We start from the raw sequence: 17,162 nt of genomic DNA, 5'->3' as shown, positions 1-17,162 counted from the left end.
CAAAAATCGTAAGTGAGAGAGTAGTTTTAAACTGATGTTTTCACATAGGATCAGGTCCCCTAGAATCCATCTGGGAGTTTGTTTCTGTGGGACAAATACAGAAAGACCTTGCAGAAAAGAACAGAAGCCTTTGGGGGAGAACTGTGGATGAGATGATTCACAAAGCACACATGGGAAGAGGAGCCAGTCAGTTCAACTTAGTCATTGCAAGAATCGATTAATCTACATACACTGATCAAGAGCAGTGGTCTAAGCATCCCTGTGTCTCAAGTGTAACAGAGGTAGTTATAGACTAAGTAAAAGATTTGATTCTCCCACCAATTCGAGTAGATTTTGGAGTGTGGCTGATAGTAGTTGTGATTCACTGTTCTAAATTTTTTATTCTCAATAATTAACTTTCAAATCCCTTACTCATCAATGCCCAGATGTTCTTAGGCAGTTGCTACAAATGAGGGAGCCGAATCCCAGCAAGATCAAGCAGCTGTGTCTGCTGTGGATGAGTAGTCCTGAGCTGCCCATCTCCTGTCTTTCCAGAAGATGTAGAGGAAGCCTCTTACTGGGCTGCCCAGGTGGCTTATCGCTGTGCTGAACCAGCTCTGTCCATGTAGTTGGATGAATTTGGAAGCTAGTTGCAAAAGCATTTTATGGGTTTGTCCCAAGATAACGTGTAGATGTAGTTAGTCTACGGATAAAAGACAGTCTGATTCTTTCTTTGCTATTCCAGTTACCCGGTGACATACAGTCATGTTCTGCAATGACAGTAGAAAAGTTGTGTCAATTCTAAGTTTCTTCCAAACCAGCAGCAGCTCAAACTTGCTATGTCCTATTGGGATCTTCTCCTGGAGGGGGTTTGTTTTTCATATCAGCCTTTCCTAGAATCTAGTTTTCCTCAGTGACCTGGGATATAAAATTTGGGAATACATTTGGCTAGGTGAAGGAAATGTGGATAGTGGCAAGTGGATGTAGGAGCTAGGAAGTACGTAGGATATTGCAGGTATGGAGATTTGAATAATTGATGTCTGAATGGCCTAGACTACATTGCTTTCAGTTGAAGACTATACCCTTTAGCAAGCATAATCCTTGTGTGTAATGGAGAGGGGTGTTCTCTGAAGATGATTAGTACCTCGTGCTGCAAATACCTAGTGCCTAGTTGTCTCAAATCACCCACAGCTCATGGGTCTGCCTAACAGGTACCATCCCATTAACCATTGTGGTGCACACTATATACAAATTATATTGAAGAAAAACTGGAAGAGACATTTCTGTAGCTGAAAAATATCAACATGTAACTGGAAGGTTTTAGGTTTGCTGTATTTGCATTTACATTATGTGAGCTATAGGGAGCTGAGATCAGTTCTAAGGTAGATGGATGAGCACAGAATCATAGAATGGTTGGAAAGGACCTTAAGATCATCTAATTCCAACCCCCCTGCCATGGGCAGGGGCACTTCACACTAGACCATGTTGCCCAAGCATAATCAGAGTTCCATGATAATAATTTGAAAAATTAAATCAATCTACCAGTTTGCTTCAAGATTAAAGGGCATGCAAAATCAAACAGAATTTTCTTGACAGGAGCATTAGCAATGCTGAACCTAATCATTAGAACTTAGTGAACAGTGAAAAAACAGTGGTTTGTGAATTAGTTCAGCTAATGGGGCTAGTATTTTTAGGCCAGACTGCTTTAGGACCTGTATTTTCTCCCTTGAATATTTGTAGGGCGGGTTTCTGTTTGCACAGATGTTTTTGGAGCAGCTTTTATTAGTTGAAGCAGCTCTGTTTGTTTGCATCCATTCACACCAGAAGTTCCTGTCTGGCCTCTTACGCAGGTACAGATTGCATGTACAGATGTATATGCAATTATTTGGTGGTAACCAGAGAAAGTCAAATGGAAAATGGGTTAGACAGATCTAAGACCTGTTTATAGCTCCTTTTCTTCACTAAGAAGCAGAAATGTTTTAAATTCTGTTGTCTTCTGTCCCACAATAAACACACACACATAATCTCCATAATTGAAGTTTCTTCTGGGGGGCTCCAGGGTTGGGAAGACAAAGGAAAAGAGAACAGGAAATACCTTAAACACACTGAAAATGTCTAGCCTTATTTATTTACAGTTCCCTTTGGCATAGCCTGCTTTCCACTCTTTTCCTGAGAGTTTAAAGCCCCAGTAGTTCCTTATGGTACTCGGAGAGCAAGAATTTTGTTGGTCAGTTGAGCTCTTGCAGTAGACCTGATTTTGAATATTGATAACAGTGATTCGGATCTCGTCAGTATGATTTATATGCAATTAGCATGAATTGTGGCTATTTCTGGAACAGTTCTTCAGCAGAAGAAAGGATGTCTGACCTATAAATTCTGACAAGTACCATGCTTGTTTAAAGAGACTTATTTGTCATAATGAGGCATTAGACTGCTGTCAGAGGTGACTTTAGAATGAAATTTTAATTGCTGCAATTTAACTTCTAATGATGAAAAACAAATTAACAGTCCAACTTTTTTTCCTGACTTCCACATGTGTGTGAAGGAGTTGGCTGTCACTTACGTTTGTGGACAAGGATGTGGACCACTGGCTATCCACCTCATTCATCAGTGGGATTTGTATCGACTGGGAAGGGCTGTGAGTGTGAAGGAACAAGGTTCTCTGTTCAAGCATGTATAAAGTGAAGGAAGCCGAAATCCTTTTAGTCTTCCAGTAATGCTTCTCTCTTTGACCTGTGTAGTTTCTTAAGGCAATTTCTGTACGTCTTAGCTCACCTCTTTCCTCTTCATTTAGGGGATCAATCCTCTTCTCCATAGCAAATAAGAGAGACCCTAAATATAGGAAGGAAAGCGAACCTTCTAAAACAATCTTTTATCTGTTAGCTGCTATCAGATACAAGTGGTAGTACAAAAGTCCTATTGTCAGAAACCTAGTTGTTTGTTGATGTCTCTTACTTGATGATGACGGTTTTGGGGTTTCTGATTGTGTCTAATACACAGTGTTAGCATCAGGAGGTCCCAAAGATTAGACTGATGTGTAACCTTTCTCAAATGTGTGGGTATCAGTAGACTCTGGTTTCAGTCAAGCCACTTTAGGAGAAAATTTTGGCCATGCTGTCAGGTTCTAGAAAGGAAGGAAATTTAAATCTTAGGAAATCGAAATATACAAAATCTTTCTGCTTCTATTTCAGTAACTTCTGTAGTAGCTGAAATAAGCCTAGACAAGGGCACATATCTTACTTATATTTATAAGGAAAATAATTCTTGTGCAACATGTGAATCCTGAGCAAACGCATCTTCTGCATTCCTCCCTGTGGCAGGCTGTGTGGTGCCACAGATATTTTAAAAGGCAGAATTTCTACTTAAAGGCATTATATGAATAAGAAGCCTAGTTTGGGTGACATGTAGCAGTTCTTTATAGAGTATTTTGTCTTCTGTTCTAATTCTGTGGTCTATAAAGAGCGTGTAGAATAAGCTTGTTTTATCTTGTTTGTTATTAAAAGCAGTGAGCACTTTGTTCTGAATGTTATGAGATCTGGAAAGCCTGTGTGCCTGGCTGAGCTGTGTATTCACAGGCATGTTTTTCACAAGTAAGGGGTAGTGTTATTACAGTAAGGGAGGTAAAGACCTTAGAATCATAAGTCTACATGAGATGATGGTAAATACTTAGTTTGCTCCAGAATCATTACAGATTTAAGGTGTAATTTTTATTGATGGGGTTTTGGTGAAGTTTTGGCCCCTGAGAACCATAAAAACCCAGAGTTCCTACTGATAAAAATAAACTCTAAAGCCAGTAATGATACGGCTGTCATGGATTGAATATGGAAGGTTGAAAGAACATGAATGCTTCCTGATTCAAGAGCTTTCAGGCTTGTGAAATTAGATTAGATGCTTGCTTTAAAATGCTGCAAATCCTGTTTTGAGAAGAAAACAGGTTTTTGCCTTTGATGGTTTACAGCAAGATCAGAGGTAGGTCTTTCTGCTCAGTTCAGTGAATGTTAGAGCTCATGACTGTTGCTTTTCCATAAAGCACTTAAAAATCTTTGATTAGCTGAATCCTTATTTTTCCCCTTTCCTGCTAAGAAACTCACCTGGGCCCACTAACAAAAGTTCATAAGCTTGGCAGTGTTTCACTTATCCAGCCCTTTCCTGATTTCTGTGTCTGCACATGCATAGATTTTTTTTTAATAAATCTCAATAGTTAAAATTAATTTTTAAAACTGAAAATGCTGGGGACTTCATTCTCATTTTTGTCATTTGTTTAATACCGTTTAAAGAGAAACATTTTTTGTTTCATTGTATGCACTGTTTTGTCAGCATGTACCTCTCTGGGAGAAAAAGCCTTTTCAATGTTCTGTCTATCCTCAAAGCATGGTGTATCTTCTGTTCCTTGCGTTGTTTGGAGCGCTGTCTCAATGTCCTTTTACTGCAGAAATACCTATTTGTATTCGGAGTACCTAATTCCTCTTATTACAGTGATCCTGTCTTATAGAGCACTCCTCACCCCAGAACTGGAGAAAACTGCCACCAGGTTGTGAGTCTCAAACTGAGAAACCACACCATGTTAAGGAGCAGAAGAATGGAGGGAGGGGGAAGAAGGTCTGTTTTCCTGGGCATTTGGGCTCAGTTGAGCACAACCGGATTGCCCTTCATTTCCTAATGAAGGCTGCACCCACTGGTGATCGAGTCTGTCTGCCATAGCTCATAAGCAGGATCACTGCAGTCTTGGGGAAATGTCTTAATGAAATGGACAGTATCTGTGGCATAAGCTTACATGGGGGCTGAACTTTTTCAGTTCTTTTGTAGCACTGTGTCATGTTGGTTTAAAGGCAAACAAACAAAAGCAAACCAGCCCTAACCCTGGCTACATCAGGGAATCCTTCTATAGGTTGTTCTATTTCTGTCTGGAAGGATCAAGGCTAGACAAAGGACTGATGCTCAGTGACCTTGTATTCTTCCCAGACTGTATTGTTTGCTCTTTGTTCTTAAGATGCAAGTATACCCTGATGTAGGCCAACAGCAGTTACTGTCTGATTTCACACTCACCACTGTCTAAAACTGCAGTATACCAATAAAGCATGGACCTTTACCAACTGGAGAGGTTGCTGGCTACTAAACCAACACCAAGCTTGATGAGACTATAAGCATGTCAAGCCATTTAACTATGTATGCATGGAATTAATTTTTTTAATTATTATTTTTAGTTTTACCTGTACTGAAGGCTTTTACTCATTCTAACTGGTATTTTGCTGTAAAACTGTCACTGGTTTAATTGTTCTGTCCATTTGCTGGCTGATGCTTTGTCCTAAATATGAGGAAACTGGTTCATTGAGAGGGTGCACCATTCTCCCAGATCCCTGCCATTCCTGCCATAGGCATGCATTTTGAAGCTGTGAAATCAAATACAAACCTTTCTCCCTGTCATGTTCCTCTTCAAGCCAGGCAGAGTTACTGGTTACGTGTGACATGAGATCTCTTCCTGAGTTGTTTTTAATTCCTGTTCCTCCTCAGAATCTTTGGCACTGTGTTCAGGGGTGTTTGTACATAAATTTATGGCTGATGTATAATTACTTCTCAAGATCTTTAATTCTAACAATTGTATCCAGCACTCCAGCTTGTTCTCTATAATGGGGAAGAGAAGTGCAGCTTGATGTACTGGTCCCCCTCAAGCTTCTTGTTCTTGTATTGTGGGAGAGCAGTGCAGAATCTCCATCCCATAACTCTGTTAGCTCAGCAGCACAGCTGTGCCTGGTTCACAGCTGGGGAGAGAAGGGATGGACACCCTTATTAAACTCTTCTCCAATCCAAGGTACTTCAGTTGCTGGTGAAGTGCATATGAAAATTCCTGTCACTTCATCTGGTGCTATCTGTCCCCCATGTCATTTTGTACTAAGCATCTTTCTCTGACCAAAACTTTTAGCTAGAAATTGGAGCCACGCAGCCACTGTGACTATGGAAGAATAAGGTAGACCTGTGTGGTCACAGCAGTGGCAGCTTTGTCAGATGCTTTCGTATTAAAGAGTCTTCATAAGTTGTATGCTCAGTAATGCAAAAGACAAAAAGACAACAACTTAGGTTTCATCTTTCAGACTGGAGTTTAGAAAACACTGATCTGCCTTTAAAGCAGAGTAACTGGAATCTGGATGTCACAAGCTTCCCCTGACTGCAGAGCAGGCTGTGAAGCAGGCTTAAGAGAGAATGAGCCCCGCAGAATTCCAGGTATTGAGAAAGGTGTTTTTCCAGCTCTTAACACGTTTTAATTTCTAGTAATAAACGTATACACCTTGAGAGCAATATAAACCTTAACAATTGAGTTAGTGAGCACTGTAGCTGTACGTGAAGTTTTCCAGCAGAATCTCAGTCACCTTCAGTAATGGTTGTTACTTCCTCTCAGTTCCCATAATTGAGTCATTTTTATTTCTTGGGAAAATTCTTAGCACTGCTGTACTCTTCCTTGCTGTTAAAATAGTGTGTAGGGGTACAAACTTTTGAAGCAGATGCAGAACACTAAGTGTCCATAGTTTGTTATTCAGCAGTTTCAGGAGAAAAGGAATAGAGGAGGAGTATCTTCAGGATACACTGAGTCCCATTTGTCTTCCTGACAAAGAAGGGAGCCTTCCTGTGTTAGGTCAAAGTCTCCAACCAGGGATTTCAGATCATCTTAAGCTGTCAATGTAATCAGCAAAAAGGCAGCAGGCAGTTCAGCTCACCTATGATTTGAATTTACTTTCTTCATCAACTGAGAAGTACTGATTTGAAATCTTTTTCTCTGATACTAGCTGTGTTTTAAAGCAGTATAGCTCAGCCAGCCCAAGGCTCCATAGGCACCAACCTCAGCACCGGTTCCGATGGGTTAACATCTGTGCATGGTGGGAACCTAGAGTAAAGCACACAGTGCTAGTGGGATGGATCATGGCTGGCCAGCCAGGCACAGAGCTCAGCCTGTCCCTCTCTGGCTGGGCACCCACAGCTTGCCAGCACTCCACCAAATTGTAGCAAGTAACTGTGATGTGTGTTTTGGCAGAGGTATAGCTATTAAGTATTTGATTTTAGCCACTGGCCTCATTTTACTTAACACATGGAACATGTGTGTTGATGGAGAGTGATGAGACACATGTAAAGCTAGGACAATAACCCATAGTTTCATGGCCATGTAAAATGCCGTTGTTGTTCTCTCTTTTTTTTTTTAAGTTAGCTTTCAATCAAGGTTTACTTTTTCTGTCACCTTCCCTATTGCAGCACCTTTCCCCAGTGCCTGGAGAGTAAGCTAGCTCAGTGGAACTAAGGACTGCTCCAGGTACTCTGGCATTGATGGGCTAATCTTGCCATACTGTCGTAAAGTGTATTCTCGTTATTCGCCAGTCATCAACCAGTGTTTGTTTCTCTTCCTAATCCCAAGCTCAGATAAGACTTAAAGCACGTGCTTACTTCCTACCCACTCCACCAAGGATGTAATTTTAGTATGCGCTTAAGCAATCCTTCAGTAAACATCCTTTTGTACTTGTCTCTTGGTTCGTGTGTATATAGCTGGCTCCATTATATTTGAAAGATGGCCCAAGTCTGAATCTAAATAAAATCATTTCACATACAAGCAAAGACAATTCCATGTTACTAGCTGCAAACCTTTAAGGCCTCCAATGTGTTGTGCAGTACCACTTGGTATCTGGCAACTGACGTCGCTAATAGTTGCCTGTCAATCAGTGAATCCTTCAGGGTAAAATGCGAGGCATTTCAGTACCTTGTAAATAAGATTGGTCTTCTCCCTTCTGCTTCTGTTTATATTCTGCAGTATGTAGTTGACGAGTGGAGCGTATATGAGTATACTCTCACATGGCAGGAGGTCAGATGAAACTCTAAGAAAAGACCATTTGCTTAATGCAGGTTATTTGTTCCTCACCTCCATAAAAAGAGAATGTCACTTTGCAGCATTGCCATGACCCATCAGCATGACACTTGTCCCAGTTGATTGGCGATGGGGGAGAGAAGACCTTCCATTTTCATTTCTGCCTGACTTACTTTCTCACAACAGAACAAGGTTTTTTCTCACCTTTACCAGAACAACATCCAATGTGTTAATCTTTATGGCTGTGTTGATTGTAATTCAGCCCTAGAATGTACTAATGTAACATCATTTTGAGGCCCTTTTGTAATATAGCCACTTTGTTATACCTAGCTTTAATTTTCACTTGTTCAGCATATTGGCAGATGGGGTCTAACTGAGCTCTTGCTTGCAGGTGGTGGTGGTTGGCTTTGGTCACTGCTCATGTCCATATTGATACCAGAGAAGAGGATGTAGCATTTCAACTTGCTGCAAAATAACTTTGAGAATGTCAGTGGTGTATTGTTGTGCAAGTCTTTAATCAATGGGGTGTATATTCAATGCTGTGAGCCACCAGGCACGGGTTTTTTGCGATACTTTCCATAATACTTTTCCCACATCATGTCTTCCAAGAGTAGGTTAGGAAATACTTTTAATCCATTATCCAGTTGGTATTTTGTAGTTTGAAATACTTGAGTTGTACTTGATAAAAATTCCAGTACATCAGAAGTTAGATGTAGGATTATAAATAGGTAGATAGATATGTCAATAATCTATATCTATCTATCGCAGATAGGTGCTACTTAACTTCTAGATTATAATGCCTGTGAACTTCTCACAGAGGTGCAAATCATTTATTCACTGTCATATGACAGGCATAGTGCCAGAATTTCTTTGTTTCCACGTTTGAGGTGATACCACTTTTCTTATGTCTTTTGTAATGTAGTTAAGTACTTTAAACTTTACAACCTTGCTATTAATCTGTTTCACTATTTCTCAATGATGAATTCCATTTCTTTTGAAAACACTGTATACAGTTGTGTGCTAGTGTCAATAAAATTGACATTTGTGTAACAAGCTGTGGCATTTTCTCAAATTTCACTGAACATTGATTTAGTGTGAAACTGTTGGGAAATCCTTTCTTGCTAGCTGCAATAATACAGACCTTTATTTCAGACAAGTATTGCTTTGACTTTGATTTGTAATAGGGTACATAACTGTCATGATTACATAAAATGATAAATGTATTGGGTATTTTCCTTCTCTTTTTCAAAGGAATGATATATAAACATGAACTGGTTTGGAATTTGAAGGCATTCATGCTCTAGCAATAGATCTTGAGTTCTTCCAGAAAATAAATAGGTTTTACTACTGGCCTAATTATATTTATTCGTGCCTCTGTATAGTAAGAGTACCTCAGCTGTGTTGTAGCAGCAGGAACACTTACTTATCATAATCTAGGGAGGACATGATAGTAAAATGTGTATGACCATAATTATATATGGCAATGTATATGGTTTACGTTTAATTCTAGACAGCCTATTAGCTGAGGTAATCAAGAGCCTGTCACATTTTTTGGGTTGGACTTTGATGTATGATGACAAAACGGTACAGACTGTAAATGTTCTTCCACGTGACAAATCCCATCTTCTAAAGCAGGTTTAGATTTTCAGAGGTTTGGAGGAGGGGATAACTGGGAAAGAAAGCATTGGGCATTTTTGGAAAACTCTTTCCTTTGTGCAGTCAGTAGTTTGGCTGCCTCCCAGAAAACAAAATGCTAATTTCAGTAATATTTTATGCAGTGTATATGAATCCATGGAAGTGTAATTAATTGTCTGATACTTTAATATTTTTAATCCAGAATTAAATGGGACTTTATATCTGTGATAATCTGAAGATGTCATGCTTTGTGCATTAAAAGTATTGCTTTTCTTATGTAAATGTAATGCTAGCATTTCCATCCCACACAATCAGAGGAGCATGGAAAGACCTACAAGGTATAATATACATACTTGTGTTGTGTGTAGAAATTGGGGAACTTGTAGTTTTCTCCTTTCATGTTAGCTCAGACTGGTCTTAGCAGCAACACTGCTGTAGAAAGTGATAGTTTCTTTTTCTCTAGACTTCTGTTAGATAATTTTGTTCTAACTTGTGTCCTGTAGCTCCCTATGAAATACTGATTTGAGTCTTTGAAGTTCTACTTTGTTAGAAAGAATGGCACTCCTTCAGTGACTCACTTATTGTATTTATTCTCTTTTGTAGAGTGGATTACAATAGTGAAAGATTTGGTACTAATTTGATGTTTAGCAGTAAATACTGCAGCCAAGTCATGTACGCCTTGATCCCTTCCCTACAGAGACACTAATTTCAGCCAGTTTTATCAGCTAAAAAAACACTCCAATCCCTTGGTTAACACAAGTGGATGCATATCCTCTGGCTTCAAGTCCATTTGAACTAGTTTGAGGACCCTGATGACTCTATCTTGTAGTGTAATTTCACATGCTGCAACTTAAGGTTGTAATTCCTTTTGGTACTTTCTAGAGAGAACCTGTCCTAATTGATTTCTCTTTTACCCTTTTTTTAGCAGGTTCTCTGACTGGCAGCCCTCACCTTTCAGAGCTCTCCATCAATTCCCAAGGAGGCCCATCGGTGGCAAATATGTCTTTATCTCCAAACTTGAGCCCTGATGCCAAGCAGCCATCTCCTTTGATCAGCCCTTTGCTGAATGACCCATCATGCGTCAGGACTGATGATGAGGAAGAGGTCAAAAGAAAGGTAAGGCAGAGCCTTGCCTTTCTTCTCCATGCTGTGTTGTGGCTATTGCTGTTGGTCAAAGCGATTAATATCTAGACCCCTGCAGCTGTAGGATTCACACAGATAAATCAAATTGGGTCACTTGGTATCTGCTGTCCTTCGTCATGGTGTGTCCAAGAGCATCCCTGTGCTCCTGAGGCCAAATTCACAGTTTGGAGCAGGTCAGGCCAGAACCACAGAACTGCTTTGGCTGAGGGCTCAGTGCCCTGGGTTCATTCTCCTGAGCAGAGGTGCAGGAGTTAGGGCCCCAGCTCCTTTTTAAACAGCAGAGAGAAGATAGGTAACTCTGTGTTCCTAAGGTTAATGCGGGATAAATCTGGGCCAGTCCTGCTGCTTGGAACTTGTTTTGACAGGGTCTCCTATAAATACAGCTTGTTTTTAAGGAGTGAAGTTTGGTAGTTTGTTGTAACAAAATAGTGTATTATTGGAGGGAAAATTTCCAGGTGACAGAAGGAAAAGACACAGCATTGAGCAGGAGTGTCCAACCCAGGCTTTCCAGTCAGTCCCTATGGGGACCACCACTGGGAACATTTGGTTGTAGGAGTCGAAAACACTCTCTTTGATCAGGAAGAGTTTGGCTCAGCCCCATCATTGCAGCAAAGCCATAAGGGAGCATCACATCCAACACTGCCTTTAGAAGACAGAAGTGATTCTGTCTGTGCCAGGTTGTTCTGCATGCCTGCTGGCTCCTCCCTCCTGTGCTGCTGGGCGAGGGGGTTGCTCTTGTCTTTCTATTGTCTGAGCACCTCAGGAGGAAGAAGGTAGGAACTCAGATGGCTTTGTCAGAAAGTGGGAGCATGTGTAAAGAAGATCTCTTTTTCCCTCTGTGCATAGTTCGCAAGATATGAGAGAAATTTCAGAAGAAAAAAACCAAGAATCAGTTAAAGGACTCATGATTCTTTGTGTCAGTTTGAAGTTACAGCAGCCAGTGACTGCTGTGTATACCAGCTGATGATGGTTCCTATGGGGTTATATACCAGCTAGGAAATAACCCACAATCCACTTTGCATCCCTTTCTAGCGCATCCTCTGCATCATTGATCTTCAAGGTGGAAATGTAGAACCGAAAGATCTCTGGCTGTTTTGCTCTTCCTCTTTGCTTCCTGAGCAACACAGAACAGATCAGTTGGGATCCTTTGGCCTTTCAAAATTAAGAGATCAAAGCCACTTGGGCACAAGAGGAAAATTTTTCACAATGAGAACAATCAGCCATTGGAATAATCTCCCCAGGGAAGTGGTGGATTCCCCAGTACTGGCCACTTGCAAGATTCATTTGGACAGGGTGCTGGGACATCCAGTCTAGGTCATGCTTTGTCTAGAAAGGTTGGACCAGATGATCCTTGAGGTACCTTCCAATCTGGTATTCTGTGAGTCTGTGATTCTATGACTTTTGCCTCTTGGATAACACAAGAAGATTTTGTTTGGCTTATTGTTTTAGTTTTTTTTTTTTTTCCTGAGATTTGAAATCTGTAATTTACCCTACAATCCTAACCCTCTCCCACTGTTGTCTAGCCACAATGGGAAAAGCTTACAGATTTTTTTAAGAGTGTTTTTGCTGTGGATTCTTACCCAGAATGATGGGTGATGATGAAATTTATGATAATCAGACACTAATTCTTTTCATTTTGTCAAATTTGATTCAATGGTTATTTAGCCTGCAAAGGATTTCTTTGTGACCTTCAGAATACATCCTGCTCTGGATGTATGGAATAACCTAAAAGGAACATCAGCACCCCAGAGCTGTAGCAATCACCTTGGCAGAAAAAAAGTCTTTCAGGAACCCATAGAAAGTGCTTGTTCTCTTGTGTTTACAAGGAAAGATGTTTTTTTCCAGGGCTTAAGAACATTTAAGCATGAGTCACAGTAACCCCAAGCAAGGGTCACTAGTTTGTAACTCTCTTGGCAACTGTTGTCTGCAGTTTTTCCTTACAGAAAGCAGCTCCATAAAAGCAGATGAAAACCTAATGTGTTTGCAATTTGCAGAGATTCCCAACTGAGAAAGCTTACTTCATTGCTAAAGAAGTGGCGACCACAGAACGAACATACCTGAAGGACCTTGAAGTCATCACATCGGTATGTTTACTTGAGCATAACTCATGAAACATGTGAATCTCTAGTCAGCAATAGTATTTCATCTGCTCCATTTAACATCTTAGCTGTTCCATGCTACTTTTGTATTCTGCACTGTGGGTATTGTCTGCAATGCACAGGAGTACAGCTCTCAGGAGGAAATAACACAAAAAGCAGAAAATAGAGATTTGCACTGTGGTTAGTAACATGCCCTACAAAACTATACTAGCTTGAGGAACTTGGGACACAGTTGAGTTATTTTTTTTCTTGTTCTCATACTTTGTGGTTGTAATTACTAAAAATGCCTGTGGGTTTTCAATGACTTCTCTTAAAACTGAAGTAGCTCTCTAGGGTGATGTATAAATGTTTTCTCCTGGATTAAATGCTCTCCATTTAACATGAAATATTGTGGAGTACCTATTTGAATGATTCTGACTTTTCAGTAAGTGAAACTGTCTGTTAAATGAGTCACTAATCTGTAGCATCTGATTAGGGTGTGATTGTTAAAATCACCAAGGCAAATACATGTCTCCTTTGCAGACACAACAGTCTTGTTTAACTTCCAAGAGTAATGTGTGCAAGATTTGGCCTTAAATAACAATTGTCTGTAAAAGGGCACTGGATCCAAAACCTCTCATGGTATTTCAGTGGGGCTGCAGCCCCAGATCAGCTAGCTCTTCAATAATACAGTGCGTGAAACTGTGAGGTGCATGGCCATGTCCTGCACTGAGTGTTGTGGTAAGGAGGATGTGCTGCAGGGAAGACTCTGTTGGCACCAGCTGGGAAACAGACAGAGACACCTTCTTCCCAACTTCTCATCTGTTCCAGGAGCCCACATGGCAGATACAGTTGCTCTGGTGCCAGCTTAGACATAGCCAATGGGGGCTGGAGGAGCATGATTGTTACAGGCAGCTGTGGTCCCACTGCCTACTTACCTTGGCTTTCTGTGAAGCTGGGGCAACAAGGGAAAAGGCCAGGTTCTGCGGGGCAGTGGTCACTGCTGCAGTCTCAACACTTTTTTCATCTTCTATTTATCTCAGTGACTGCAGAAACAGAAAGTTTTAGCTCTCCAGAACTAAACCTCATTTCCCACACTGGCCCTTACTCTTGTGGTAGGCAAATTTGTATTTGCTTTGCCACCAAGAGGCATACAAGTGGCTGTTAGCTAATCATCAGACCCATCAGGTCTGCTCCACAGATGACTGGCCCAGGAGACCACTGAGAGTAGCCAGTGTCATTGGAAAAGGTAGAAGGAACAAGTGTCGTGCGTGACTTGGTAGGCATGCAGTTCTTCAACCTCAGCTCTGCTCAGTGTAGAGACAAAGCAAGGGAGAGGGAGGCTTGGGAGGGATCTCTCTTTATCTCAGGGCTGGATCAGCTCCAGCTGATTCGGTGCCAATCAAGACTGCTGTAACAGCCTTCTATGGTCCCAGCAGCCTTCTAGGCACTGCTGGAAGTCAACCATAGATAGCTAGAATTCCTCAGCGCAGCCAGGAGGGACCAGTGTTACCACGTTGAACATCAGAGACTGTGCCACCTTGGCAAGACCCCTAGTCCTATGGCTTTACATCACCCATAGGTCTAGTAGGGTGAAATAAAGAGAATATGGAGCAAAACTGAGCAGGAGCCTGTTGCAACCTTAACAGTATTTGGGAGCGACCCTCCTATTTTCTGCTGCTTCTGTCTTGTCTTGGAATTGCGAAGTACCATCCTCGTACTTGTGCACTTTACAGAGTTCATGATGTTCTCTAGCTGCACACAGTAGCATGGGCTTGAGTGCTCACTGTACCAACTCCTGTGGGAGGGATTTTAGGCAGAACTCAGGAAAAGAAAATACAGAACATGTTTTTTTGTTTTATTGGAACTTTGGCAAGTGTTGCAGTACACTTTCTCTTGCACCTACAGCATTTGCAACTTCAGTTTGTATTGACCAACCAGTTTGGGCATGTAAAGACTTTTCAAGATTCAATGAGGGATGGCAAAGGGAAAGGGAGTTTCTTTTTTAACTATGCACTGATAAGAGTACTAGTTCAGCATGCAGGAGTGTCAGGGGTAGCCTGGGTTGTATTCCTAGCACAAGCTAAATGTGGTCCTTACAGGGTCAGGTGTATAAAGACGGCAAATGATCATACCTGCTGCATTTCACCCCCTGATAATTTTGCTTCTTTTTTCTTTGTAGTGGTTTCAGAGTGCAGTGAGTCAAGAGGATTGCATGCCTGAAACACTGAAAAATCTCATTTTCTCCAACTTTGAACCTTTGCACAAATTTCATGCTGGTTTTCTCAAGGAAATTGAGCAGAGACTTGCTCTGTGGTAAGATTGTTGTTTGTTATTTAGCTGTGTTATTTCATGCAGTTGAGCGTTTTTGTATTCCCTTTTGGCTAACTCGTTGTGATCTACTGTAGTGGCAGGTTTGTGAAAGTTACAGATGTTGGTTATTAACAGACTGGGTATATTGGAACATGCTTTGTTCCTGTTTACTCAACAAACTCTGTTGTTCGGATATCTTGGGTACAGACATATGCAAATGAGATAATTGTGGATGAAGCTTTCTTTTGCCAAATGTCAGTGTTTCTATATGGCAGCTCTTCTGAAAAACACATTGCAAGCAGGCTTGTCAGTGATAAAGAGGGATTCTGTCAAATAGGTGTAGGTTTTCAGAGACCATTCTGTAGGCACCACAGCTTTGACACTCTCACAGTCTGCAGTGTACTCTACAAATTGACAGTGTTGGAAGAGGGCACTGGGCTTTAAAATTATCTACCCTTAGCATAATAGGGACAGTAAAACATGGCATTTTTGTGAAATAGCTATGAAGTGAGTAATTCTTCTCTGGCAGGGCTCTTAGTTCATTTGACCACTGATACCTGAGCAGAGGCAGCACACACAAGCCCTCTTCTTGCTCTGATTAGACCTGTCTGGACTAGGTTGTCTTGCTGTGTGTAGACTGTTTTTTTGGTAGTTTATCTTCAGTGCTGGGAGCCCAGCTTTTGCTTCTTGGTTAGAAAAGTGACAATGGAAAATCACATGAAAGCAGAGCAGAAAGACCTAATGAGTGCTAATCAGTTTAATGCCTTTTTAACTAATTGATCAAAACAAAAGCAGAACACAGTCTTAGAGTGTGTGAGTTTAGCTCTTGTGCTGTGAAGAGCGTGGTCATTGAATGAGAGCACAACACATTGCAGACTAGTGCTATCCAAATCCACCCGGCACAGTTCCAGAGTTAGCAGGTATTTTCTGGGAAGAGGGGAATGTGATACTGCCTCTTAGAGCTGACATCCTCACCCAGGGCTCCATGGTTGATGCTTGACATAAGGTTACTCCTAAGGCAGAGTGCTGCACAGCGAACTCTGCCAGTATCTCTCTTTTTTCATTGGGCTGCTACCAGTGTAATCCAGTCAAGATTCTTACTGGTGTTAACTGCTTTCCAGTAAGGAACATTTATTGCATAAGGCACTATCCAATGTTGTAAAATAGTGATTGTTTCTCCAACCATGGTGTAGGATTAACAGTTGGGGTTAAGAGTTTGTGATAAGAGAAGAAATAGTTATGCAGTTAGTAAAGGACCAAGTTCTGCTCTCTGTCAGAGCAGTCTGATCTATTGAGTTTTCTAAGTGCTGATTGTTCGGGCACATGTTGAAACGGGGATTCCCCCTATATCCTTCTGGTTGCTGGTAGCACTAAAGGTGGATGCCAGCCTCCTGTTCAGATGTGATGTTCTTCAAAAATTGGAAGGTGCTGCAATAACAGACTGCTGTGGAAAGGCAGCAGTGTAGGAAGTGTGGGGAGATATGTTAGAAGAAAGAAAGAATATTCAGGCTTTTAGACTTTCCATGGGTTTATTTTGTTTCTCCTTTTCATTTAGCTTCTTTTAGAGCTGAGTAAGCCTTTTGTTTTCTAGCTTTCCCTTGTGTCCTAAGGCTATGGTTTCACAGAGTGGTAAACCTCAGTTTAAGGCTCATAATACCATATTTAAACTGCAGTTACCCTGTGATACAAAGTGCTGATCTGCTATGAAGTGACTTTGCAATACAAATTTGTTCGAAAATATTCTGCTGAGGTAACTTTGTCCCAGCTGGGCACCTCATTCTGACTTTGTCAGCTCAGCTATTACATGTCCTTCCACAGCTAATGTAAAGCCACTGGGAATTCTCTGACGGCTGCTCTCGTTCACTTGACAGTAAAGTAACCACATTCCTCCGCTTGGTCTGCATCCAGTTTGCAACCAACAGCATGAGTTTACCTAGCATAATACCGCTGTTGTAGATGGTGTTTGTTTTGTAAAGTTCTGGAAGATCTGAATACATGCCTTAGGAAGAGAGGCGGATTTGCTGGCTGGTGTTATTTTGGAGATGGTGCTTTTATATAATGCCACAGATGCCAAAGTAAGCTGCAAGCAGTAAAATCTATCCTATAGAGATTACTGTTTAATTAAGTGGTGAATGACAAAAAATAAACACCCCCTCAGCATGTTGAAGAAG

The 17,162-nt window shown here is 41.1% G+C and overlaps 1 protein-coding gene across 1 annotated transcript in view; it reads left to right on the top strand.

Moving 5' to 3' along the window:
- Positions 1-17,162, top strand: part of FARP1 (FERM, RhoGEF (ARHGEF) and pleckstrin domain protein 1 (chondrocyte-derived)) — a gene marked incomplete at its 5' end in the record, with an annotated part of 55,949 nt that overhangs the window by 13,568 nt on the left and 25,219 nt on the right. The window contains 3 exons of the mRNA XM_010021219.1: positions 10,386-10,573; positions 12,595-12,684; positions 14,861-14,994. Coding sequence (XP_010019521.1) covers positions 10,386-10,573; positions 12,595-12,684; positions 14,861-14,994 — 412 coding nt within the window. The remainder of the gene's footprint in view (positions 1-10,385; positions 10,574-12,594; positions 12,685-14,860; positions 14,995-17,162) is intronic.

Source organism: Nestor notabilis, unplaced genomic scaffold (assembly GCF_000696875.1).
Source record: "Nestor notabilis isolate BGI_N333 unplaced genomic scaffold, ASM69687v1 scaffold1029, whole genome shotgun sequence".
In the NCBI taxonomy this organism is placed as follows: Eukaryota; Metazoa; Chordata; class Aves; order Psittaciformes; family Psittacidae; genus Nestor; species Nestor notabilis.
This window is presented reverse-complemented; position numbering and strand designations above follow the sequence as displayed.